Below are 27,494 nucleotides of genomic sequence, written 5' to 3' on the forward strand. Positions count from 1 at the left end.
CTCCCTTTAATATCCCACCCAGTCTAATCCCACTCTCCCCCCTCACTCCCCACTCCCTTTAATATCCCACCCAGTCTAATCCCACTCTCCCTCCTCACTCCCCACTCCCTTTAATATCCCACCCAGTCTAATGCCACTCTCCCCCCTCACTCCCCACTCCCTTTAATATCCCACCCAGTCTAATCCCACTCTCCCCCCTCACTCCCTTTAATATCCCACCCAGTTAATCCCACTCTCCCCCTCACTCCCCACTCCCTTTAATATCCCACCCAGTCTAATCCCACTCTCCCCCTCACTCCCCACTCCCTTTAATATCCCACCCAGTCTAATCCCACTCTCCCCCCTCACTCCCTTTAATATCCCACCCAGTCTAATCCCACTCTCCCCCTCACTCCCCACTCCCTTTAATATCCCACCCAGTCTAATCCCACTCTCCCCCCTCACTCCCTTTAATATCCCACCCAGTCTAATCCCACTCTCCCCCCTCTCTCCCTTTAATATCCCACCCAGTCTAATCCCACTCTCCCCCCTCACTCCCTTTAATATCCCACCCAGTCTAATCCCCCCTCACTCCCCACTCCCTTTAATATCCCACCCAGTCTAATCCCCCCTCACTCCCCACTCCCTTTAATATCCCACCCAGTCTAATCCCACTCTCCCCCCTCACTCCCTTTAATATCCCACCCAGTCTAATCCCCCCTCACTCCCCACTCCCTTTAATATCCCACCCAGTCTAATCCCCCCTCACTCCCCACTCCCTTTAATATCCCACCCAGTCTAATCCCACTCTCCCCCCTCACTCCCTTTAATATCCCACCCAGTCTAATCCCCCCTCACTCCCCACTCCCTTTAATATCCCACCCAGTCTAATCCCCCCTCACTCCCCACTCCCTTTAATATCCCACCCAGTCTAATCCCACACTCCCCGCCCCCCCCCCCCCCCCCTCCCTCCTCACTCCCCTGTTCCATTCGGCGATGTCTGAATCCCAAACGCTGGACCGCTCGGTGTAAGAAGTTGGGGTTTGTAGATCCACTCGACCTGAAATCTCTCTCTTTCCCTTTCCCTGTGCATCCTGATCCAATCAGTCACTCTCCTTACAATCCGAAGGCAACCGAGGGGATCGGAAAACGTGGACTTCAGCTGGGATCGATGGTAACACCTGTCAGCGGAATCCCCTTCCCGTTTCCTCCCACTCTCCACAATCCCAATGTACCCAACCCCTTCCCGTTTCCTCCCACTCTCCACAATCCCAATGGACCCAAACCCCTTCCCGTTTCCTCCCACTCTCCACAATCCCAATGGACCCAAACCCCTTCCCATTCCCTCCCACTCTCCACAATCCCAATAGACCCAAAGCCCTTCCCATTCCCTCCCACTCTCCTCAATCCCAATGGACCCAAACCCCTTCCCATTCCCTCCCACACTCCTCAATCCCAATGGACTCAAACCCGTTCCCGTTCCCTCCCACTCTCCACCATCCCAATGGATCCAAACCCCTTCCCCTACCCTCCCACTCTCCTCAATCCCAATGGATCCAAACCCCTTCCCATTCCCTCCCACTCTCCTCAATCCCAATGGACCCAAGCACTTCCCATTCCCTCCCATTCTCCACAATCCCAGTAGACCCAAGCTCCTTCCTATTCCCTCCCACTATCCTGAATCCCAATGAAACTAAACGCCTTCCCATTCCCTCCCACTCTCCAGAACCCCAAAGGATCCAAACCCCTTCCCGTTCTCTCCCACTCACAACAATCCCAATGGATACAAACCCCTTCCCGTTCCCTCCCACTCTCCTCACTCCCACTGGACCCAAACCCCTTCCTGTTCCCTCCCACTCTCCTCAATCCCAATGGACCCAAACCCCTTCCCATTCCCTCCCACTCTCCACAATCCCAATGGACCCAAACCCCTTCCCATTCCCTCCCACTGTCCTCAATCCCAATGGACCCAAACCCATTCCCGTTCCCTCCCACTGTCCTCAATCCCAATGGACCCAAACCCCTTCCTGTTCCCTCCCACTCTCCTCAATCCCAATGAACCCAAACCCATTCCTGTTCCCTCCCACTCTCCTCAATCCCAATGGACCCAATCCCCTTCCCATTCACTCCCACTCGTCACAATCCCAATGGACCCAATCCCTTTCCCATTCACTCCCACTCTCCACAATCCCAATGGACCCAAACCCTTCCCATTCCCTCCCACTCTCCACAATCCGAATGGACCCAAACCCCTTCACATTCCCTCCCACTCTCCACAATCCAAATGGAGACAAACCCCTTCCCGTTCCCTCCCACTCTCCTAAATCCCAATGGACCCAAACCTCTTCCCACTCCCTCCTACTCTGCTGAATCCCAATGGACCCAAACCGCTTCCCTTTCCATCCCACTCTCCACGATCCCAATGGACCCAATCCCCTTCCCATTCCCTCCTACTCTCCTCAATCCCAATGGACCCAATCCCCTTCCCATTCCCTCCCACTCTCCTCAATCCCAATGGACCCAAACCCCTTCCCATTCCCTCCCACTCTCCAGAATCTCAAAGGATCCAAACCCCTTCCCATTCACTCCCACTCTTAACAATCCCATTGGACCCAGATCCCTTCCCGTTCTCTCCCACTCACAACAATCCCAATGGACCCAAATCCCTTCCTGTTCCCTCCAACTCTCCTCACTCCCACTGGACCCAAACTCTTTCCCATTCCCTCTCACCCTCCACAATCCCAATGGACACAATCCTCTTCCTATTCCCTTCCACTCTCCACAATCCCAATGGACACAAAACCCTTCCCGTTCCCTCCAACTCTTCACATTCCCAATGTACCCAAACCCTTCTCATTCCCTCCTACTCTCCACAATCTCAATGGACCCAAACCCGTTGACATTCCCTCCCACTCTCCACAATCCCAATGGACACAAACCCCTTCACATTCCCTCCCACTCTCCTGATTCCCAATGGACCCAAACCCCTTCCCATCCACTCTCCTGATTCCCAATGGACCCAAACCCCATCCCGTTCCCTCCCACTGTCCTCAATCCCAATGGACCGAAGCCCCTTCCCATTCCCTCCCATGCTCCACAATCCCAATGGATGCAAACCCCTTCCCATTCCCACACACTCTCCACATTCTCAATGGACCCAATCCCCTTCCCGTTCCCTCCCTCCCTCCTCAATCCCAATGGACCGAAGCCCCTTCCCATTCCCTCCCATGCTCCACAATCCCAATGGATGCAAACCCCTTCCCATTCCCTCCCACTTTCCACAATCCCAATGGACCCAAAGCCCTTCCCATTCCCTCCCACTCTCCACAATCCCAATAGATCCAATACTCTTCCCATTCCCTCACACTGTCCACAATCCCAGTGGACACAAACCCCTTCCCGTTCCCTCCCACTTTCCACAATCCCAATGGACCCAATCCCCTTCCCATTCACTCCCACTCTCCACAATCCCAATGGACCCAAAACCCTTCCCATTCCCTCCCACTCTCCACAATCTCAATGGACCCAAACCTCTTCCCATTCCCTCCCACTCTCCACAATCCCAATGGACACAAACCCCTTCACATTCCTTCCCACTCTCCTGATTCCCAATGGACCCAAACCCCTTCCCATTCCCTTCTACTCTCCTCAATCCCAATGGACCCAAACGCCTTCCCATTCCCTCCCACCCACCACAATCCCAATGGACCCAAACCCCTTCCCATTCCCTCCACCTCTCCTCAATCCCAATGGATACAAACCCCTTCCCGTTTCCTCCCACTCTCCTCACTCCCAATGGACCCACACCCCTTCCCATTCCCTCCCACTCTCCTCAATCCCAATGGACCCAATCACCTTCCCATTCCCTCACACTCTCCACAATCCCAATAGATCCAATCCCCTTCCCATTCACTCCCACTCTCCACATTCCCAATGGACCCAATCCCCTTCCCGTTCCCTCCCACTCTCCACAATCCCAATGGACCCAATCCCCTTCCCATTCCCTCCCACTCTTAAACCCAATAGACCCAAACCCCTTCCCATTCCCGCCCACTCTCCACAATCCCAATAGACCCAATCCCTTTCCCATTCCCTCACACTCTCCACAATCCCAGTGGACACAAACCCCTTCCCATTCACTCCCACCCTCCGCCATCCCAATGGACCCAAACCCCTTCCCGTTCCCTCCCACTCTCCACACTCCCAATGGACCCAAAACCCTTCCCATTCCGTCCCACTCTCCTCAATCCCATTGGATCCAAACCACTTCCCATTCCCTCCCACTCTGCACAATCCCAATGGACCCAAACCCCTTCCCGTTCCCTCCCACTCTCCTCAATCCCAATGGACCCAAAACCTTTCCCATTCCCTCCCACTCACCACAATCCCAATGGACCCAAACCACTTCCCGTACCCTCCCTCCCTCCTCAATCCCAATGGACCGAAGCCCCTTCCCATTTCCTCCCACTCTCCACAATCCCGATGGTTCCAAACCTCTTCCCATTCCCTCCCACTCTCCTCAATCCCAATGGAACCAAACACCTCCCCATTCCCGCCCACTCTCCACAATCCCAATAGACCCAATCCTCTTCCCAATCCCTCACACTGTCCACAATCCCAATGGACACAAACCCCTTCCCATTCCCTCCCACTCTCCACAATCCCAATGGACCCAAATCCCTTCCCGTTCCCTCCCACTCTCCTCAATCCCAATGGACCCAAAACCCGTCCCATTCCCTCCCACTCTCCTCAATCCCAATGGACCCAAAACCCTTCCCATTCCCTGCCACTCTCCTCAATCCCAATGGACCCAAAACCCTTCCCATTCCCTGCCACCCTCCTCAATCCCAATGGACCCAATCCCCTTCCCGTTCCCTCTCACTGTCCTCAATCTCAATGGACCCAAAACCCTTCCTGTTCCCTCCCACTCTCCACAATCCCAATGGACCCAAACCCTGTCCCATTCCCTCCCACTCTCCATGATCTCAATGGACCCAATCCCCTTCCCATTCCCCCCCACTCTCCACAATACCTTTGGACTCAGATCCCTACACGTTCCCTCACACTCTCCTCAATCCCAATGGACCCAAACCCCTTCCCATTCCCTCCCACTCTCCACAATACCTATGGACTCAGATCCCTACACGTTCCCTCCCACTCTCCTCAATCCCAATGGATACAACCCCCTTCCCGTTCCCTCCCACTCTCCTCACTCCCACTGGACCATAACCTCTTCCCGTCCCCTCCCACTCTCCACAATCCCAATGGACCCAATCCTCTTCCCATTCCCTCTCACCCTCCACAATTCCAATGGACCCAAACCCCTTCCCATTCCCTCCCACTCTCCACAATCCCAATGGACCCAATCCTCTTCCCATTCCCTCCCACTGTACACAATCCCAATGGACCCAATCCCCTTCCCATTCCCTCTCACCCTCCTCAATCCCAATGGATCCAAACCCCTTCCTGTTCCCTCCCACTCTCATCACTCCCACTGGACCATAACCCCTTCCTGTCCCCTCCCACTCTCCACAATCCCAATGGGTCAAAACCCCATCCCACACCCTCCCACACTCCAGAATCCCAATGGACCCAAACCCCTTCCCATTCCCTCCCACTCTCCTCAATCCCAATGGACCCAAACCCCTTCCCATTCCCTCCAACTCTCCTCAATCCCAATGGACCCAAACCCCTTCCCATTCCCTCCCACTCTCCTCAATCCCAATGGACCCAAACCACTTCCCATTCCCTCCCACTCTGCACAATCCCAATGGACCCAAACCCCTTCCCGTTCCCTCCCACTCTCCTCAATCCCAATGGACCCAAAACCTTTCCCATTCCCTCCCACTCACCACAATCCCAATGGACCCAAACCACTTCCCGTACCCTCCCTCCCTCCTCAATCCCAATGGACCGAAGCCCCTTCCCATTTCCTCCCACTCTCCACAATCCCGATGGTTCCAAACCTCTTCCCATTCCCTCCCACTCTCCTCAATCCCAATGGACCCAAACACCTCCCCATTCCCGCCCACTCTCCACAATCCCAATAGACCCAATCCTCTTCCCATTCCCTCACACTGTCCACAATCCCAATGGACACAAACCCCTTCCCATTCCCTCCCACTCTCCACAATCCCAATGGACCCAAATCCCTTCCCGTTCCCTCCCACTCTCCTCAATCCCAATGGACCCAAAACCCTTCCCATTCCCTCCCACTCTCCTCAATCCCAATGGACCCAAAACCCTTCCCATTCCCTGCCACTCTCCTCAATCCCAATGGACCCAAAACCCTTCCCATTCCCTGCCACTCTCCTCAATCCCAATGGACCCAATCCCCTTCCCGTTCCCTCTCAACTGTCCTCAATCTCAATGGACCCAAAACTCTTCCTGTTCCCTCCCACTCTCCACAATCCCAATGGACCCAAACCCTGTCCCATTCCCTCCCACTCTCCACGATCTCAATGGACCCAATCCCCTTCCCATTCCCCCCCCACTCTCCACAATACCTTTGGACTCAGATCCCTACACGTTCCCTCACACTCTCCTCAATCCCAATGGACCCAAACCCCTTCCCATTCCCTCCCACTCTCCACAATACCTATGGACTCAGATCCCTACACGTTCCCTCCCACTCTCCTCAATCCCAATGGATACAACCCCCTTCCCGTTCCCTCCCACTCTCCTCACTCCCACTGGACCATAACCTCTTCCCGTCCCCTCCCACTCTCCACAATCCCAATGGACCCAATCCTCTTCCCATTCCCTCTCACCCTCCACAATTCCAATGGACCCAAACCCCTTCCCATTCCCTCCCACTCTCCACAATCCCAATGGACCCAATTCTCTTCCCATTCCCTCCCACTGTACACAATCCCAATGGACCCAATCCCCTTCCCATTCCCTCTCACCCTCCTCAATCCCAATGGATCCAAACCCCTTCCTGTTCCCTCCCACTCTCATCACTCCCACTGGACCATAACCCCTTCCCGTCCCCTCCCACTCTCCACAATCCCAATGGTTCAAAACCCCATCCCACTCCCTCCCACACTCCAGAATCCCAATGGACCCAAACCCCTTCCCATTCCCTCCCACTCTCCTCAATCCCAATGGACCCAAACCCCTTCCCATTCCCTCCAACTCTCCTCAATCCCAATGGACCCAAACCCCTTCCCATTCCCTCCCACTCTCCTCAATCCCAATGGACCCAAACCACTTCCCGTTCCCTCCCTCCCTCCCTCCTCAATCCCAATGGATCCAAACCCCTTCCCAATCCCTCCCACTCTCCACTATCCCAATGGACCCAATCCTCTTCCCATTCCCTCCCACTCTCCACAATCCCATTGGACCCAATCCCCTTCCCATTCACTCCCACTCTCCACAATCCCAATGGTCCCAAACCCATTCCCACTCTCTCCCACACTCCAGTATCCCAATGGACCCAAAACCTTTCCCATTCCCTCCTACTCTCCTCAATCCCAATGGACCCAATCCCCTTCCCATTCACTCCCACTCTCCACTATCCCAATGGACCCAATCCCCTTCCCATTCACTCCCACTCGTCAGAATCCCAATGTACCGAAGCCCCTTCCCATTCCCACCCACTCTCCTGAATCCCAATGGACCCAAACCCCTTCCCATTCCCTCCTACTCACCTCAATCCCAATGGACCCAAACCCCTTCACATTCCTTTCCACTCTCCTGATTCCCAATGGACCCAAACCCCATCCCGTTCCCTCCCACTCTCCTCAATCCCAATGGACCCAAACCCTTTCCCGCTCCCTCCCACACTCCACTATCTCAATGGACACAATCCTCTTCCAGTTCCCTCCCACTCTCCACAATCCCAATGGACCCAATCCTCTTCCCATTCCCTCCCACACTCCACAATTCCAATGTACCCAATCCTCTTCCAATTCCCTCCCAATCTCCACTATCCCAATGGACCCAATCCTCTTCCCATTCCCTCCCACACTCCACAATCCCAATGGACACAATCCCCTTCCCATTCCCTCCCACTCTCCACTATCCCAATGGATCCAATCCTCTTCCCATTCCCTCCCACACTCCAAAATCCCAATGGACCCAAACCCCTTCCCATTCCCTCCCACTCTCCACTATCCCAATGGACCCAATCCTCTTCCCATTCCCTCCCACTCTCCACAATCCCATTGGACCCAATCCCCTTCCCATTCACTCCCACTCTCCACAATCCCAATGGTCCCAAACCCATTCCCACTCTCTCCCACACTCCAGTATCCCAATGGACCCAAAACCTTTCCCATTCCCTCCTACTCTCCTCAATCCCAATGGACCCAATCCCCTTCCCATTCACTCCCACTCTCCACTATCCCAATGGACCCAATCCCCTTCCCATTCACTCCCACTCGTCAGAATCCCAATGTACCGAAGCCCCTTCCCATTCCCACCCACTCTCCTGAATCCCAATGGACCCAAACCCCTTCCCATTCCCTCCTACTCTCCTCAATCCCAATGGACACAAACCCCTTCACATTCCTTTCCACTCTCCTGATTCCCAATGGACCCAAACCCCATCCCGTTCCCTCCCACTCTCCTCAATCCCAATGGACCCAAACCCTTTCCCGCTCCCTCCCACACTCCACTATCTCAATGGACACAATCCTCTTCCAGTTCCCTCCTACTCTCCACAATCCCAATGGACCCAATCCTCTTCCAATTCCCTCCCACTCTCCACAATCCCAATGGACCCAATCCTCTTCCCATTCCCTCCCACACTCCACAATTCCAATGTACCCAATCCTCTTCCAATTCCCTCCCAATCTCCACTATCCCAATGGACCCAAACCCCTTCCCATTCCCTCCCACTCTCCACTATCCCAATGGACCCAATCCTCTTCCCAATCCCTCCCACTGTCCACAATCCCAATGGACCCAAACCCTTTCCCATTCCCTCCCACTCACCACAATCCCAATGGACCCAAACTACTTTCCGTTCCCTCCCTCCCTTCTCAATCCCAATGAACCCAATCCACTTCCCATTCCTTCCCACTCTCCTCAATCCCAATGGACCCAATCCCCTTCCTATTCACTCCCACGCTTCACAATCCCAATGACCCCAATCCACTTCCCATTCCCTCGCACTCTACTCAATCCCAATGGACCCAATCCCCTTCCCATTCCCTCCCACTCTCCTCAATCCCAATGGACCTAAACCCCTTCCCATTCCCTCCCACTCTCCACAATCCCAATGGACTCAATCCCCTTCCCATTCCCTCCCACTCTTAATCCCAATGGACCCAAAACTCTTCCCATTCCCACCCACTCTCCACAATTCCAATGGACCCAATCCTCTTCCCATTCCCACCCACTCTTCACAATCCCAATGGACCCATCCCCTTCCCATTCACTCCCACTCTCCACAATTCCAATGGACCCAAACCCCTTCCCATTCCCTCCCACTCTCCACAATACCTATGGACTCAAATCCCTACACGTTCCCTCCCACTCTCCTCAATCCCAATGGATACAACCCCCTTCCCGTTCCCTCCCACTCTCCACACTCCCACTGGACCATAACCTCTTCCCGTCCCCTCCCACTCTCCACAATCCCAATGGACCCAATCCTCTTCCCATTCCCTCCCACCCTCCACAATCCCAATGGACCCAATCCTCTTCCCATTCCCTCCCACTGAACACAATCCCAATGGACCCAATCCCCTTCCCATTCCCTCTCACCCTCCTCAATCCCAATGGATCCGAACCCCTTCCTGTTCCCTCCCACTCTCATCACTCCCACTGGACCATAACCCCTTCCCGTCCCCTCCCACTCTCCACAATCCCAATGGTTCAAAACCCCATCCCACTCCCTCCCACACTCCAGAATCCCAATGGACCCAAACCCCTTCCCATTCCCTCCCACTCTCCTCAATCCCAATGGACCCAAACCACTTCCCGTTCCCTCCCTCCCTCCCTCCTCAATCCCAATGGATCCAAACCCCTTCCCATTCCCTCCCACTCTCCACTATCCCAATGGACCCAATCCTCTTCCCATTCCCACCCACTCTCCACAATCCCAATAGATCCAATACTCTTCCCATTCCCTCACACTGTCCACAATCCCAGTGGACACAAACCCCTTCCCATTCACTCCCACTCTCCACAATCCCAATGGACCCAAACCCCTTCCCGTTCTCTCCCACTCTCCACAATCCCAATGGACCCAAACCACTTCCCATTCACTCCCACTCTCCACAATCCGAATGGACCCAAACCCCTTCCTGTTCCCTCCCACTCTCCACAATCCGAATGGACCCAATCCCCTTCCCATTCACTCCCACTCTTCACATTCCCAATGTACCCAAACCCTTCTCATTCCCTCCCACTCTCCACAATCTCAATGGACCCAAACCCGTTGACATTCCCTCCCACTCTCCACAATCCCAATGGACATAAACCCCTTCACATTCCTTTCCACTCTCCTGATTCCCAATGGACCCAAACCCCATCCCGTTCCCTCCCACTCTCCTCAATCCCAATGGACCCAAACCCTTTCCCGCTCCCTCCCACACTCCACTATCTCAATGGACACAATCCTCTTCCAGTTCCCTCCCACTCTCCACAATCCCAATGGACCCAATCCTCTTCCAATTCCCTCCCACTCTCCACAATCCCAATGGAACCAATCCTCTTCCCATTCCCTCCCACACTCCACAATTCCAATGTACCCAATCCTCTTCCAATTCCCTCCCAATCTCCACTATCCCAATGGACCCAATCCTCCTCCCATTCCCTCCCACACTCCACAATCCCAATGGACACAATCCCCTTCCCATTCCCTCCCACTCTCCTCAATCCCAGTGGACCCAAACCCCTTCCCATTCCATCCCACTCTCCACTATCCCAATGGATCCAATCCTCTTCCCATTCCCTCCCACACTCCAAAATCCCAATGGACCCAAACCCCTTCCCATTCCCTCCTACTCTCCTCAATCCCAAAGGACCCAAACACCTTCCCATTCCCTCCCACTCTCCAGAATCCCAAAGGATCCAAACCCCTTCCCGTTCTCTCCCACTCACAACAATCCCAATGGACCCAAATCCCTTCCTGTTACCTCCAACTCTCCTCACTCCCACTGGACCCAAACTCCTTCCCATTCCCTCTCACCCTCCACAATCCCAATGGACACAATCCTCTTCCCATTCCCTCCCGCTCTCCTCAATCCCAATGGACCCAAACCCCTTCCCATTCCCTCCCGCTCTCCTCAATCCCAATGGACACAATCCCCTTCCCATTCCCTCCCACCCACCACAATCCCAATGGACCCAAACCCCTTCCCTCCAACTCTCCTCAATCCCAATGGACCCAAACCCCTTCCGATTCCCTCCCACTCTCCACAATACCTATGGACTCAAATCCCTACACGTTCCCTCCCACTCTCCTCAATCCCAATGGATACAACCCCCTTCCCATTCCCTCCCACTCTCCTCACTCCCACTGGACCATAACCTCTTCCCGTCCCCTCCCACTCTCCACAATCCCAATGGACCCAATCCTCTTCCCATTCCCTCTCACCCTCCACAATTCCAATGGACCCAAACCCCTTCCCATTCCCTCACACTCTCCACTATCCCAATGGACCCAATCCTCTTCCCATTCCCTCCCACTGTACACAATCCCAATGGACCCAATCCCCTTCCCATTCCCTCTCACCCTCCTCAATCCCAATGGATCCAAACCCCTTCCTGTTCCCTCCCACTCTCATCACTCCCACTGGACCATAACCCCTTCCCGTCCCCTCCCACTCTCCACAATCCCAATGGTTCAAAACCCCATCCCACTCACTCCCACACTCCAGAATCCCAATGGACCCAAACCCTTTCCCATTCCCTCCAACTCTCCTCAATCCCAATGGACCCAAACCCTTTCCCATTCCCTCCCACTCTCCTCAATCCCAATGGACCCAAACCACTTCCCGTTCCCTCCCTCCCTCCCTCCTCAATCCCAATGATCCAAACCCCTTCCCATTCCCTCCCACTCTCCACTATCCCAATGGACCCAATCCTCTTCCCATTCCCTCCCACTCTCCTCAATCCCAATGGACCCAAACCACTTCCCGTTACCTCCCTCCCTCCCTCCTCAATCCCAATGGACCCAAACCCCTTCCCATTCCCTTCCACTCTACACAATCTCAATGGACCCAATCCCCTTCCCATTCCCTCCCACTGTGCACAATCCCAATGGACCCAAACCCCTTCCCATTCCCCCCCACTCTCCACAATTCCAATGGACCCAAACCCCTTCCCATTCCCTCCCACTCTCCTCAATCCCAATGGACCCAAACCACTTGCCATTCCCTCCCTCCTCAATCCCAATGGATCCAAACCCCTTCCCATTCCCTCCCACTCTCCACTATCCCAATGGACCCAATCCTCTTCCCATTCCCTCCCACTCTCCACAATCCCATTGGACCCAATCCCCTTCCCATTCACTCCCACTCTCCACAATCCCAATGGTCCCAAACCCATTCCCACTCTCTCCCACACTCCAGTATCCCAATGGACCCAAAACCTTTCCCATTCCCTCCCACTCTCCTTAATCCCAATGGACCCAAACCCCTTCCTGTTCCCTCCCTCCCTCCTCAATCCCAATGGACCCAATCCCCTTCCCATTCTCTCCCACTCTCCTCAATCCCAATGGGCCTAAACCCGTTCCCGTTCCCTCCCACTCTCCACAATCCCAATGGACCCAATCCCCTTCCCATTCCCTCCCGCTCTCCTCAATCCCAATGGACCCAATCCACTTCCCATTCCCTCCCAATCTCCACAATCCCAATGGACCCAAACCCCTTCCCCGTTCCCTCCCACTCTCCTCAATCCCAATTGACCCAAACCCCTTCCTATTCCCTCCTACTCTCCTCAATCCCAATGGACCCAATCCCCTTCCCATTCCCTCCCACTCTCCACAATCCCAATGGACCCAATCCCCTTCCCATTCACTGCCACCCGTCAGAATCCCAATGGACCCAATCCACTTCCCATTCCCTCCCAATCTCCACAATCCCAATGGACCCAAACCCCTTCCCCGTTCCCTCCCACTCTCCTCAATCCCAATTGACCCAAACCCCTTCCTATTCCCTCCTACTCTCCTCAATCCCAATGGACCCAATCCCCTTCCCATTCCCTCCCACTCTCCACAATCCCAATGGACCCAATCCCCTTCCCATTCACTGCCACCCGTCAGAATCCCAATGGACCCAATCCCCTTCCCATTCCCTCCCACTCTCCACAATCCCATTGGACCCAATCCCCTTCCCATTCACTCCCACTCTCCACAATCCCAATGGTCCCAAACCCATTCCCACTCTCTCCCACACTCCAGTATCCCAATGGACCCAAAACCTTTCCCATTCCCTCCCGCTCTCCTCAATCCCAATGGACCCAATCCACTTCCCATTCCCTCCCAATCTCCACAATCCCAATGGACCCAAACCCCTTCCCCGTTCCCTCCCACTCTCCTCAATCCCAATTGACCCAACCCCCTTCCTATTCCCTCCTACTCTCCTCAATCCCAATGGACCCAATCCCCTTCCCATTCCCTCCCACTCTCCACAATCCCAATGGACCCAATCCCCTTCCCAGTCACTGCCACCCGTCAGAATCCCAATGGACCTAAACCCCTTCCCATTCACTCCCACTCTCCAGAATCCCAACGGACCCAACCCCCTTCCCATTCCCTTTCACTCTCCACAATTCCAATGGACCCAAACCCCTTCCCATTCCCTCCCACGCTCCACTATCCCAATGGACCCAATCCCCTTCCCATTCACTCCCACTCGTCAGAATCCCAATGTACCGAAGCCCCTTCCCATTCCCACCCACTCTCCTGAATCCCAATGGACCCAAACCCTTTCCCATTCCCTCCCACTCACCACAATCCCAATGGACCCAAACCACTTTCCGTTCCCTCCCTCCATTCTCAATCCCAATGTCCCGAAGCCCCTTCCCATTCCCGCCCACTCTCCATAATCCCAATGGACCCAAACCCCTTCCCATTCCCTCCCACTCTCCTCAATCCCAATGGACCCAATCCCCTTCCTATTCCCTCCCACGCTTCTCAATCCCAATGACCCCAATCCACTTCCCATTCCCTCGCACTCTCCACAATCCCAATGGACCCAATCCTCATCCCACTCCCTCCCACACTCCAGAATCCCAATGGACCCAAACCCTTTCCCATTCCCTCCAACTCTCCTCAATCCCAATGGACCCAAACCCCTTCCCATTCCCACCCACACTCCAGAATCCCAATGGACCCAAACCCTTTCCCATTCCCTCCCACTCTCCTCAATCCCAATGGACCCAAACCACTTCCCGTTCCCTCCCTCCCACCTCAATCCCAATGGACCCAAACCCCTTCCCATTTCCTCTCACTCTCCACTAACCCAATGGACCCAAACCCCTTCCCATTCCCTCTCACTCTCCATTAACCCAATTGGCCCAATCCTCTTCCCATTCCCACCCACTCTCCACAATTCCAATGGACCCAATCCCCTTCCCATTCACTCCGACTCTCCAAAATCCCAATGGACCCAATCCCCTTCCCATTCACTCCCACTCTTAATCCCAATGGACCCAAAACTCTTCCCATTCCCACCCACTCTCCACAATTCCAATGGACCCAATCCTCTTCCCATTCCCTCCCACTCTCCTCAATCCCAATGGACCCAAACCCCTTCCCATTCACTCCCACTCTCCACAATCCCAATGGACCCAATCCTCATCCCACTCCCTCCCACACTCCAGAATCCCAATGGACCCAAACCCTTTCCCATTCCCTCCAACTCTCCTAAATCCCAATGGACCCAAGCCCCTTCCCATTCCCGCCCACACTCCAGAATCCCAATGGACCCAAACCCCTTCCCGTTCCCTTGCACTCTCCTCAATCCCAATGGACCCAAACCCCTTCCCATTCCCTCCCACTCTCCACTATCCCAATGGACCCAATCCCCTTCCCATTCACGCCCACACTCCACAATCCCAATGCACCCAATCCTCATCCCACTCCCTCCCACACTCCAGAATCCCAATGGACCCAAACCCTTTCCCATTCCCTCCAACTCTCCTCAATCCCAATGGACCCAAACCCTTTCCCATTCCCTCCCACTCTCCTCAATCCCAATGGACCCAAACCACTTCCCGTTTCCTCCCAATCTCCACAATCACAATTGACCCAAACCCCTTCCTATTCCCTCCTACTCTCCTCAATCGCAATGGACCCAATCCCCTTCCCATTCCCTCCCACTCTCCACAATCCCAATGGACCCAATCCCCTTCCCATTCACTGCCACCCGTCAGAATCCCAATGGACCCAATCCACTTCCCATTCCCTCCCAATCTCCACAATCCCAATGGACCCAAACCCCTTCCCCGTTCCCTCCCACTCTCCTCAATCCCAATTGACCCAAACCCCTTCCTATTCCCTCCTACTCTCCTCAATCCCAATGGACCCAATCCCCTTCCCATTCCCTCCCACTCTCCACAATCCCAATGGACCCAATCCCCTTCCCATTCACTGCCACCCGTCAGAATCCCAATGGACCCAATCCCCTTCCCATTCCCTCCCACTCTCCACAATCCCATTGGACCCAATCCCCTTCCCATTCACTCCCACTCTCCACAATCCCAATGGTCCCAAACCCATTCCCACTCTCTCCCACACTCCAGTATCCCAATGGACCCAAAACCTTTCCCATTCCCTCCCGCTCTCCTCAATCCCAATGGACCCAATCCACTTCCCATTCCCTCCCAATCTCCACAATCCCAATGGACCCAAACCCCTTCCCCGTTCCCTCCCACTCTCCTCAATCCCAATTGACCCAACCCCCTTCCTATTCCCTCCTACTCTCCTCAATCCCAATGGACCCAATCCCCTTCCCATTCCCTCCCACTCTCCACAATCCCAATGGACCCAATCCCCTTCCCAGTCACTGCCACCCGTCAGAATCCCAATGGACCTAAACCCCTTCCCATTCACTCCCACTCTCCAGAATCCCAACGGACCCAACCCCCTTCCCATTCCCTTTCACTCTCCACAATTCCAATGGACCCAAACCCCTTCCCATTCCCTCCCACGCTCCACTATCCCAATGGACCCAATCCCCTTCCCATTCACTCCCACTCGTCAGAATCCCAATGTACCGAAGCCCCTTCCCATTCCCGCCCACTCTCCATAATCCCAATGGACCCAAACCCCTTCCCATTCCCTCCCACTCTCCTCAATCCCAATGGACCCAATCCCCTTCCTATTCCCTCCCACGCTTCTCAATCCCAATGACCCCAATCCACTTCCCATTCCCTCGCACTCTCCACAATCCCAATGGACCCAATCCTCATCCCAATCCCTCCCACACTCCAGAATCCCAATGGACCCAAACCCTTTCCCATTCCCTCCAACTCTCCTCAATCCCAATGGACCCAAACCCCTTCCCATTCCCACCCACACTCCAGAATCCCAATGGACCCAAACCCTTTCCCATTCCCTCCCACTCTCCTCAATCCCAATGGACCCAAACCACTTCCCGTTCCCTCCCTCCCACCTCAATCCCAATGGACCCAAACCCCTTCCCATTTCCTCTCACTCTCCACTAACCCAATGGACCCAAACCCCTTCCCATTCCCTCTCACTCTCCATTAACCCAATTGGCCCAATCCTCTTCCCATTCCCACCCACTCTCCACAATTCCAATGGACCCAATCCCCTTCCCATTCACTCCGACTCTCCAAAATCCCAATGGACCCAATCCCCTTCCCATTCACTCCCACTCTTAATCCCAATGGACCCAAAACTCTTCCCATTCCCACCCACTCTCCACAATTCCAATGGACCCAATCCTCTTCCCATTCCCTCCCACTCTCCTCAATCCCAATGGACCCAAACCCCTTCCCATTCACTCCCACTCTCCACAATCCCAATGGACCCAATCCTCATCCCACTCCCTCCCACACTCCAGAATCCCAATGGACCCAAACCCTTTCCCATTCCCTCCAACTCTCCTAAATCCCAATGGACCCAAGCCCCTTCCCATTCCCGCCCACACTCCAGAATCCCAATGGACCCAAACCCCTTCCCGTTCCCTTGCACTCTCCTCAATCCCAATGGACCCAAACCCCTTCCCATTCCCTCCCACTCTCCACTATCCCAATGGACCCAATCCCCTTCCCATTCACGCCCACACTCCACAATCCCAATGCACCCAATCCTCATCCCACTCCCTCCCACACTCCAGAATCCCAATGGACCCAAACCCTTTCCCATTCCCTCCAACTCTCCTCAATCCCAATGGACCCAAACCCTTTCCCATTCCCTCCCACTCTCCTCAATCCCAATGGACCCAAACCACTTCCCGTTTCCTCCCAATCTCCACAATCACAATTGACCCAAACCCCTTCCTATTCCCTCCTACTCTCCTCAATCGCAATGGACCCAATCCCCTTCCCATTCCCTCCTACTCTCCTCAATCCCAATGGACCCAATCCCCTTCCCATTCACTCCCACTCGTCAGAATCCCAATGGACCTAAACCCCTTCCCATTCCCTCCTACTCTCCTCAATCCCAATGGACCCAATCCCCTTCCCATTCACTCCCACTCGTCAGAATCCCAATGGACCTAAACCCTTTCCCATTCACTCCCACTCTCCAGAATCCCAACGGACCCAAACCCCTTCCCATTCCCTTTCACTCTCCACAATTCCAATGGACCCAAACCCCTTCCCATTCCCTCCCACGCTCCACTATCCCAATGGACCCAATCCCCTTCCCATTCACTCCCACTCGTCAGAATCCCAATGTACCGAAGCCCCTTCCCATTCCCACCCACTCTCCTGAATCCCAATGGACCCAAACCCCTTCCCATTCCCTTCCACTCTCCACAATTCCAATGGACCCAAACCCCTTCCCATTCACTCCCACTCTCCAGAATCCCAACGGACCCAAACCCTTTCCCATTCCCTCCCACTCACCACAATCCCAATGGACCCAAACCACTTTCCGTTCCCTCCCTCCCTTCTCAATCCCAATGTCCCGAAGCCCCTTCCCATTCCCACCCACTCTCCTGAATCCCAATGGAGCCACACACCTTCCTGTTCCCTCCCACTCTCCTCAATCCCAATGGACCCAAACCCCTTCCCATTCACTCCCACTCTCCTCAATCCCAATGGACCCAAACCCCTTCCCATTCCCTCCCACTCTCCACAATCCCAATGGACCCAAACCCCTTCTCGTTCCCTCCCAATCTCCACAATCCCTATGGACCCAATCCACTTCCCATTCCCTCCCACTCTCCTCAATCCCAATGAACCCAATCCCCTTCCTATTCCCTCCCACGCTTCTCAATCCCAATGACCCCAATCCACTTCCCATTCCCTCGCACTCTCCACAATCCCAATGGACTCAATCCCCTTCCCATTCCCTCCCACTCTTAATCCCAATGGACCCAAAACTCTTCCCATTCCCACCCACTCTCCACAATTCCAATGGACCCAATCCTCTTCCCATTCCCTCCCACTCTCCACAATCCCAATGTACCCAAACCCTTCTCATTCCCTCCCACTCTCCATAATCCCAATGGACCCAATCCTCTTCCCATTCCCTCCCACTCTCCACAATCCCAATGGACCCAAACCCCTTCCCATTCCCTCCCGCTCTCCTCAATCCCAATGGACCCAAACCCCTTCCCGTTCCCTCCCATTTTGCACTATCCCAATGGACCCAATCCCCTTCCCATTCCCTCCCACTCTCCACAATCCCAATGGACCCAATCCCCTTCCCATTCACGCCCACTCTCCACAATCCCAATGCACCCAATCCTCATCCCACTCCCTCCCACACTCCAGAATCCCAATGGACCCAAACCCTTTCCCATTCCCTCCAACTCTCCTCAATCCCAATGGACCCAAACCCCTTCCCATTCCCACCCACACTCCAGAATCCCAATGGACCCAAACCCTTTCCCATTCCCTCCCACTCTCCTCAATCCCAATGGACCCAAACCACTTCCCGTTCCTTCCCTCCCACCTCAATCCCAATGGACCCAAACCCCTTCCCATTTCCTCTCACTCTCCACTAACCCAATGGACCCAAACCCCTTCCCATTTCCTCTCACTCTCCACTAACCCAATGGACCCAAACCCCTTCCCATTCCCTCTCACTCTCCACTAACCCAATGGACCCAAACCCCTTCCCATTCCCTCTCACTCTCCACTAACCCAATGGACCCAATCCCCTTCCCATTGCCTCCTATTCCACATCACCCATGGATGTCAATCCATCGGTCTCTGTCTCACCCTCTTTGCTCATCCCTGTCTCCCTCTTGAACTCTGTCCCACTCTCTGTCACATCACATCACACTTTGTCTCGCACATTCTCACTCTCAGTCTCACTCTCTCATTTTCTCTCTCTCTCCTGAACTCTCACTCACGCTTTCCTTCCTCGCTCTCTTGTGCACACACACACACTCAGACTCTCTCCCTCTCTCTCTCTCTCTCTCACTAATGCACACACTCAGACTCTCTCCCTCTCTCTCTCACTAATGCACACACTCAGACTCTCTCTCTCTCTCTCACTAATGCACACACTCAGACTCTCCCTCTCTCTCTCTCACTAATGCACACACTCAGACTCTCTCTCTCTCTCACTAATGCACACACTCAGACTCTCTCTCTCTCTCTCACTAATGCACACACTCAGACTCTCTCTATCTCTCTCACTAATGCACACACTCAGACTCTCCCTCTCTCTCTCTCACGAATGCACACACTCAGACTCTCTCTCTCTCTCTCACTAATGCACACACTCAGACTCTCTCTATCTCTCTCACTAATGCACACACTCAGACTCTCCCTCTCTCTCTCTCACGAATGCACACACTCAGACTCTCCCTCTCTCTCTCACTAATGCACACACTCAGACTCTCTCTCTCTCTCTCACTAATGCACACACTCAGACTCTCTCTCTCTCACTAATGCACACACTCAGACTCTCTCTCTCTCACTAATGCACACACTCAGACTCTCCCTCTCTCTCTCTCACTAATGCACACACTCAGACTCTCTCTCTCTCACTAATGCACACACTCAGACTCTCTCTCTCTCTCTCACTAATGCACACACTCAGACTCTCTCCCTCTCTCTCACTAATGCACACACTCAGACTCTCTCCCTCTCACTAATGCACACACTCAGACTCTCTCCCTCTCACTAATGCACACACTCAGACTCTCTCCCTCTCTCTCTCTCACTAATGCACACACTCAGACTCTCTCTCTCTCTCTCACTAATGCACACACTCAGACTCTCTCCCTCTCCCTCACAATCCACACACTCAGACTCTCTCTCTCTCTCTCTCACTAATGCACACACTCAGACTCTCTCCCTCTCCCTCACAATCCACACACTCAGACTCTCTCCCTCTCTCCCTCTCACTAATGCACACACTCAGACTCTCTCCCTCTCCCTCACAATCCACACACTCAGACTCTCTCCCTCTCTCCCTCTCACTAATGCACACACTCAGACTCTCTCCCTCTCCCTCTCTCACTAATGCACACACTCAGACTCTCTCTCTCTCTCTCACTAATGCACACACTCAGACTCTCTCCCTCTCCCTCACAATCCACATACTCAGACTCTCTCCCTCTCTGTCTCTCACGAATGCACACACTCAGACTCTCTCTCTCTCTCTCACTAATGCACACACTCAGACTCTCCCTCTCTCTCTCTCACTAATGCACACACTCAGACTCTCTCCCTCTCTCTCTCTCACTAATGCACACATTCAGACTCTCTCTCTCTCTCTCACGAATGCACACACTTAGAATCTCTCTCTCTCTCACTAATGCACACACTCAGACTCTCTCCCTCTCTGTCTCTCACGAATGCACACACTCAGACTCTCTCTCTCTCTCTCTCACTAATGCACACACTCAGACTCTCTCTCTCTCTCACTAATGCACACACTCAGACTCTCTCTCTCTCACTAACGCACACACTCAGACTCTCCCTCTCTCTCTCTCACGAATGCACACACTCAGACTCTCTCTCTCTCTCTCACTAACGCACACACTCAGACTCTCTCTCTCTCTCTGTCACGAATCCACACACTCAGACTCTCTCTCTCTCTCACTAACGCACACACTCAGACTCTCTCTCTCTCTCTCTGTCACGAATCCACACACTCAGTCTCTCTCTCTCTCTCTCACTAATGCACACACTCAGACTCTCTCTCTCTCTCACTAATGCACACACTCAGACTCTTTCTCTCTCTCTCACTAATGCACACACTCAGACTCTCTCTCTCTCACTAATGCACACACTCAGACTCTCTCTCTCTCCCTCTCTCTCTCTCTCTAATGCACACACTCAGACTCTCCCTCTCTCTCTCACTAATGCACACATTCAGACTCTCTCTCTCTCACTCACTAATGCACACACTCAGACTCTCTCTCTCTCTCACGAATGCACACACTTAGAATCTCTCTCTCTCTCAATAATGCACACACTCAGACTCTCTCCCTCTCTCTTTCACGAATGCACACACTCAGACTCTCTCCCTCTCTCTCTCTCTCTCTCACTAATGCACACACTCAGACTCTCTCTCTCTCTCTCTCTCTCTCACTAATGCACACACTCAGACTCTCTCCCTCTCTCTCTCACGAATGCACACACTCAGACTCTCTCCCTCTCTCTCTCTCTCTCTCACTAATGCACACACTCAGACTCTCTCTCTCTCTCTCTCTCACGAATGCACACACTCAGACTCTCTCTCTCTCTCACTAATGCACACACTCAGACTCTCTCCCTCTCTCTCTCACGAATGCACACACTCAGACTCTCTCTCCCTCTCTCTCTCACTAATGCACACACTCAGACTCTCTCTCTCTCTCTCTCACTAATGCACACACTCAGACTCTCTCTCTCTCTCTCTCACGAATGCACACACTCAGACTCTCTCTCTCTCTCACGAATGCACACACTCAGACTCTCTCTCTCTCTCTCACTAATGCACACACTCAGACTCTCTCCCTCTCTCTCTCACGAATGCACACACTCAGACTCTCTCTCCCTCTCTCTCTCACTAATGCACACACTCAGACTCTCTCCCTCTCTCTCTCACGAATGCACACACTCAGACTCTCTCTCTCTCTCTCTCACTAATGCACACACTCAGACTCTCCCTCTCTCTCCCTCTCTCACTAATCCACACACTCAGACTCTCTCTCTCTCCCTCTCTCACTAATGCACACACTCAGACTCTCTCTCCCTCTCTCTCTCTCACTAATCCACACACTCAGACTCTCTCCCTCTCTCTCACGAATGCACACACTCAGACTCTCTCTCTCTCTCTCACTAATGCACACATTCAGACTCTCTCTCTCTCACTAATCCACACACTCAGACTCTCTCCCTCTCTCTCACGAATGCACACACTCAGACTCTCTCTCTCTCACTAATGCACACACTCAGACTCTCTCTCTCTCTCTCTCTCACGAATGCACACACTCAGACTCTCTCTCTCTCTCACGAATGCACACACTCAGACTCTCTCTCTCTCTCACTAATGCACACACTCAGACTCTCTCCCTCTCTCTCTCACGAATGCACACACTCAGACTCTCTCTCTCTCTCTCTCTCACTAATGCACACACTCAGACTCTCTCCCTCTCTCTCTCACGAATGCACACACTCAGACTCTCCCTCTCTCTCTCTCTCACTAATGCACACACTCAGACTCTCTCTCTCTCACGAATGCACACACTCAGACTCTCTCCCTCTGCCTCTCTCTCACTAAGGCACACACTCAGACTCCCTCACTCTCTCTCTCACTAATGCACACACTCAGACTCTCTCTCTCTCACGAATCCACACACTCAGACTCTCCCTCTCTCTCACGAATGCACACACTCAGACTCTCTCCCTCTCTCACTAATCCACACACTCAGACTCTCCCTCTCCCTCTCTCACTAATGCACACACTCAGACTCTCTCTCTCTCTCTCACTAATGCACACACTCAGACTCTCTCCCTCTCTCTCTCTCTCACTAATGCACACACTCAGACTCTCTCTCTCTCACGAATGCACACACTCAGACTCTCTCCCTCTGCCTCTCTCTCACTAAGGCACACACTCAGACTCCCTCACTCTCTCTCTCACTAATGCACACACTCAGACTCTCTCTCTCACTAATCCACACACTCAGACTCTCTCTCTCACTAATGCACACACTCAGACTCTCTCTCTCTCTCACTAATGCACACACTCAGACTCTCTCTCTCACTAATGCACACACTCAGACTCTCTCTCCCTCTCTCACTAATGCACACACTCAGACTCTCTCTCTCTCTCTCACTAATGCACACACTCAGACTCTCTCCCTCTCTCACTAATGCACACACTCAGACTCTCTCTCTCTCACGAATGCACACACTCAGACTCTCTCCCTCTGCCTCTCTCTCACTAAGGCACACACTCAGACTCCCTCACTCTCTCTCTCACTAATGCACACACTCAGACTCTCTCTCTCACTAATGCACACACTCAGACTCTCTCTCTCACTAATGCACACACTCAGACTCTCTCTCTCTCTCACTAATGCACACACTCAGACTCTCTCCCTCTCCCTCACAATCCACACACTCAGACTCTCTCTCTCTCTCTCTCTCATGAATGCACACACTCAGACTCTCTCTCTCTCTCTCTCTCTCACTAATGCACACACTCAGACTCTCTCTCTCTCACGAATGCACACACTCACTCTCTCCCTCTCTCTCTCTCTCACGAATCCACCCACTCAGACTCTCTCTCTCTCTCTCACTAATGCACACACTCAGACTCTCTCTCTCTCTCTCTCTCTCTCACTAATGCACACACTCAGACTCTCTCCCTCTCTCTCTCACGAATGCACACACTCAGACTCTCTCCCTCTCTCTCTCTCTCTCTCACTAATGCACACACTCAGACTCTCTCTCTCACTAATGCACACACTCAGACTCTCTCTCTCACTAATGCACACACTCAGACTCTCTCTCTCTCTCACTAATGCACACACTCAGACTCTCTCTCTCTCTGTCACTAATGCACACACTCAGACTCTCTCTCTCTCTGTCACTAATGCACACACTCAGACTCTCTCTCTCTCTGTCACTAATGCACACACTCAGACTCTCTCTCTCTCTCTCACTAATGCACACACTCAGACTCTCTGTCTGTCTGTCCCTCTCTCTCTTTCACACATGCCCACACTCCAAGTCTCTCCCTCTCTCTGGTCTAGCCTCTCGATCTCCGGGACCATTACACACCAGAAATGGAGTCACTGCTGAAGGGGCTGCTGGAACCAGTCGTGGACCAGAGGCTGGGATGTTCCGACCAGGGGTAGGTATCCCCCCCCCCAGTGTACAGATATCTCCCTGAGAGAGAGAGGGGACTGAGAGACACCAGTCAGTGTACAGATATCTCCCTGAGAGAGAGAGGGGACTGAGAGACACCAGTCAGTGTACAGATATCTCCCTGAGAGAGAGGGGGGACTGAGAGACACCAGTCAGTGTACAGATATCTCCCTGAGAGAGAGAGGGGACTGAGAGACACCAGTCAGTGTACAGATATCTCCCTGAGAGAGAGAGAGGGGACTGAGAGACACCAGTCAGTGTACAGATATCTCCCTGAGAGAGAGAGAGGGGACTGAGAGACACCAGTCAGTGTACAGATATCTCCCTGAGAGAGAGAGGGGGGACTGAGAGACACCAGTCAGTGTACAGATATCTCCCTGAGAGAGAGGGGACTGAGAGACACCAGTCAGTGTACAGATATCTCCCTGAGAGAGAGGGGACTGAGAGACACCAGTCAGTGTACAGATATCTCCCTGAGAGAGAGAGGGGGGACTGAGAGACACCAGTCAGTGTACAGATATCTCCCTGAGAGAGAGGGGACTGAGAGACACCAGTCAGTGTACAGATATCTCCCTGAGAGAGAGAGAGGGGACTGAGAGACACCAGTCAGTGTACAGATATCTCCCTGAGAGAGAGGGGACTGAGAGACACCAGTCAGTGTACAGATATCTCCCTGAGAGAGAGGGGACTGAGAGACACCAGTCAGTGTACAGATATCTCCCTGAGAGAGAGAGGGGGGACTGAGAGACACCAGTCAGTGTACAGATATCTCCCTGAGAGAGAGAGAGGGGACTGAGAGACACCAGTCAGTGTACAGATATCTCCCTGAGAGAGAGAGGGGGGACTGAGAGACACCAGTCAGTGTACAGATATCTCCCTGAGAGACAGAGAGAGAGGGGACTGAGAGACACCAGTCAGTGTACAGATATCTCCCTGAGAGAGAGGGGACTGTGAGACACCAGTCAGTGTACAGATATCTCCCTGAGAGAGAGAGGGGGGACTGAGAGACACCAGTCAGTGTACAGATATCTCCCTGAGAGAGAGAGGGGACTGAGAGACCCCAGTCAGTGTACAGATATCTCCCTGAGAGAGGGGACTGAGAGACACCAGTCAGTGTACAGATATCTCCCTGAGAGAGAGAGAGAGGGGACTGAGAGACACCAGTCAGTGTACAGATATCTCCCTGAGAGAGAGGGGACTGAGAGACACCTGTCAGTGTACAGATATCTCCCTGAGAGAGAGAGGACTGAGAGACACCAGTCAGTGTACAGATATCTCCCTGAGAGAGGGGACTGAGAGACACCAGTCAGTGTACAGATATCTCCCTGAGAGAGAGGGGACTGAGAGACACCAGTCAGTGTACAGATATCTCCCTGAGAGAGGGGACTGAGAGACACCAGTCAGTGTACAGATATCTCCCTGAGAGAGAGGGGACTGAGAGACACCAGTCAGTGTACAGATATCTCCCTGAGAGAGGGGACTGAGAGACACCAGTCAGTGTACAGATATCTCCCTGAGAGAGAGAGGGGACTGAGAGACACCAGTCAGTGTACAGATATCTCCCTGAGAGAGAGAGGGACTGAGAGACACCAGTCAGTGTACAGATATCTCCCTGAGAGAGAGAGAGGGGGGACTGAGAGACACCAGTCAGTGTACAGATATCTCCCTGAGAGAGAGAGGGGACTGAGAGACACCAGTCAGTGTACAGATATCTCCCTGAGAGAGAGGGGACTGAGAGACTCCAGTCAGTGTACAGATATCTCCCTGAGAGAGAGGGGGGACTGAGAGACACCAGTCAGTGTACAGATATCTCCCTGAGAGAGAGGGGACTGAGAGACACCAGTCAGTGTACAGATATCTCCCTGAGAGAGAGAGAGAGGACTGAGAGACACCAGTCAGTGTACAGATATCTCCCTGAGAGAGAGAGGGGACTGAGAGACACCAGTCAGTGTACAGATATCTCCCTGAGAGAGAGAGGGGACTGCGAGACACCAGTCAGTGTACAGATATCTCCCTGAGAGAGAGAGAGCGGGGACTGAGAGACCCCAGTCAGTGTACAGATATCTCCCTGAGAGAGAGAGGGGGGACTGAGAGACCCCAGTCAGTGTACAGATATCTCCCTGAGAGAGAGAGAGAGGACTGAGAGACACCAGTCAGTGTACAGATATCTCCCTGAGAGAGAGAGGGGACTGAGAGACACCAGTCAGTGTACAGATATCTCCCTGAGAGAGAGGGGACTGAGAGACACCAGTCAGTGTACAGATATCTCCCTGAGAGAGAGAGAGAGGGGACTGAGAGACACCAGTCAGTGTACAGATATCTCCCTGAGAGAGAGAGGGGGGACTGAGAGACACCAGTCAGTGTACAGATATCTCCCTGAGAGAGAGAGAGGGGACTGAGAGACACCAGTCAGTGTACAGATATCTCCCTGAGAGAGAGAGAGGGGACTGAGAGACACCAGTCAGTGTACAGATATCTCCCTGAGAGAGAGGGGACTGAGAGACACCAGTCAGTGTACAGATATCTCCCTGAGAGAGAGGGGACTGAGAGACACCTGTCAGTGTACAGATATCTCCCTGAGAGAGGGGGGACTGAGAGACACCAGTCAGTGTACAGATATCTCCCTGAGAGAGAGGGGACTGAGAGACCCCAGTCAGTGTACAGATATCTCCCTGAGAGAGAGGGGGGACTGAGAGACACCAGTCAGTGTACAGATATCTCCCTGAGAGAGAGAGGACTGTGAGACACCAGTCAGTGTACAGATATCTCCCTGAGAGAGAGGGGACTGAGAGACACCAGTCAGTGTACAGATATCTCCCTGAGAGAGAGAGAGAGGGGACTGAGAGACACCAGTCAGTGTACAGATATCTCCCTGAGAGAGAGAGAGGGGACTGAGAGACACCAGTCAGTGTACAGATATCTCCCTGAGAGAGAGGGGGGACTGAGAGACACCAGTCAGTGTACAGATATCTCCCTGAGAGAGAGAGAGGGGACTGAGAGACACCAGTCAGTGTACAGATATCTCCCTGAGAGAGAGAGAGGGACTGAGAGACACCAGTCAGTGTACAGATATCTCCCTGAGAGAGAGAGAGGACTGA

The 27,494-nt window shown here is 53.4% G+C and overlaps 1 protein-coding gene across 1 annotated transcript in view; it reads left to right on the forward strand.

Annotated features, from left to right (window-relative positions):
* Nucleotides 1-1,091: 1,091 nt before the first annotated feature.
* The window catches only part of LOC140472681 (beta-adrenergic receptor kinase 1-like), a gene marked incomplete at its 3' end in the record, with an annotated part of 32,575 nt that continues 6,172 nt past the window's right edge, over nt 1,092-27,494 (forward strand). Inside the window, exons 1-2 of the mRNA XM_072567509.1 lie at nt 1,092-1,153; nt 24,282-24,382. Coding sequence (XP_072423610.1) covers nt 1,151-1,153; nt 24,282-24,382 — 104 coding nt within the window. The remainder of the gene's footprint in view (nt 1,154-24,281; nt 24,383-27,494) is intronic.

This window comes from Chiloscyllium punctatum, unplaced genomic scaffold (assembly GCF_047496795.1).
Source record: "Chiloscyllium punctatum isolate Juve2018m unplaced genomic scaffold, sChiPun1.3 scaffold_409, whole genome shotgun sequence".
Classification (NCBI taxonomy): domain Eukaryota; kingdom Metazoa; phylum Chordata; class Chondrichthyes; order Orectolobiformes; family Hemiscylliidae; genus Chiloscyllium; species Chiloscyllium punctatum.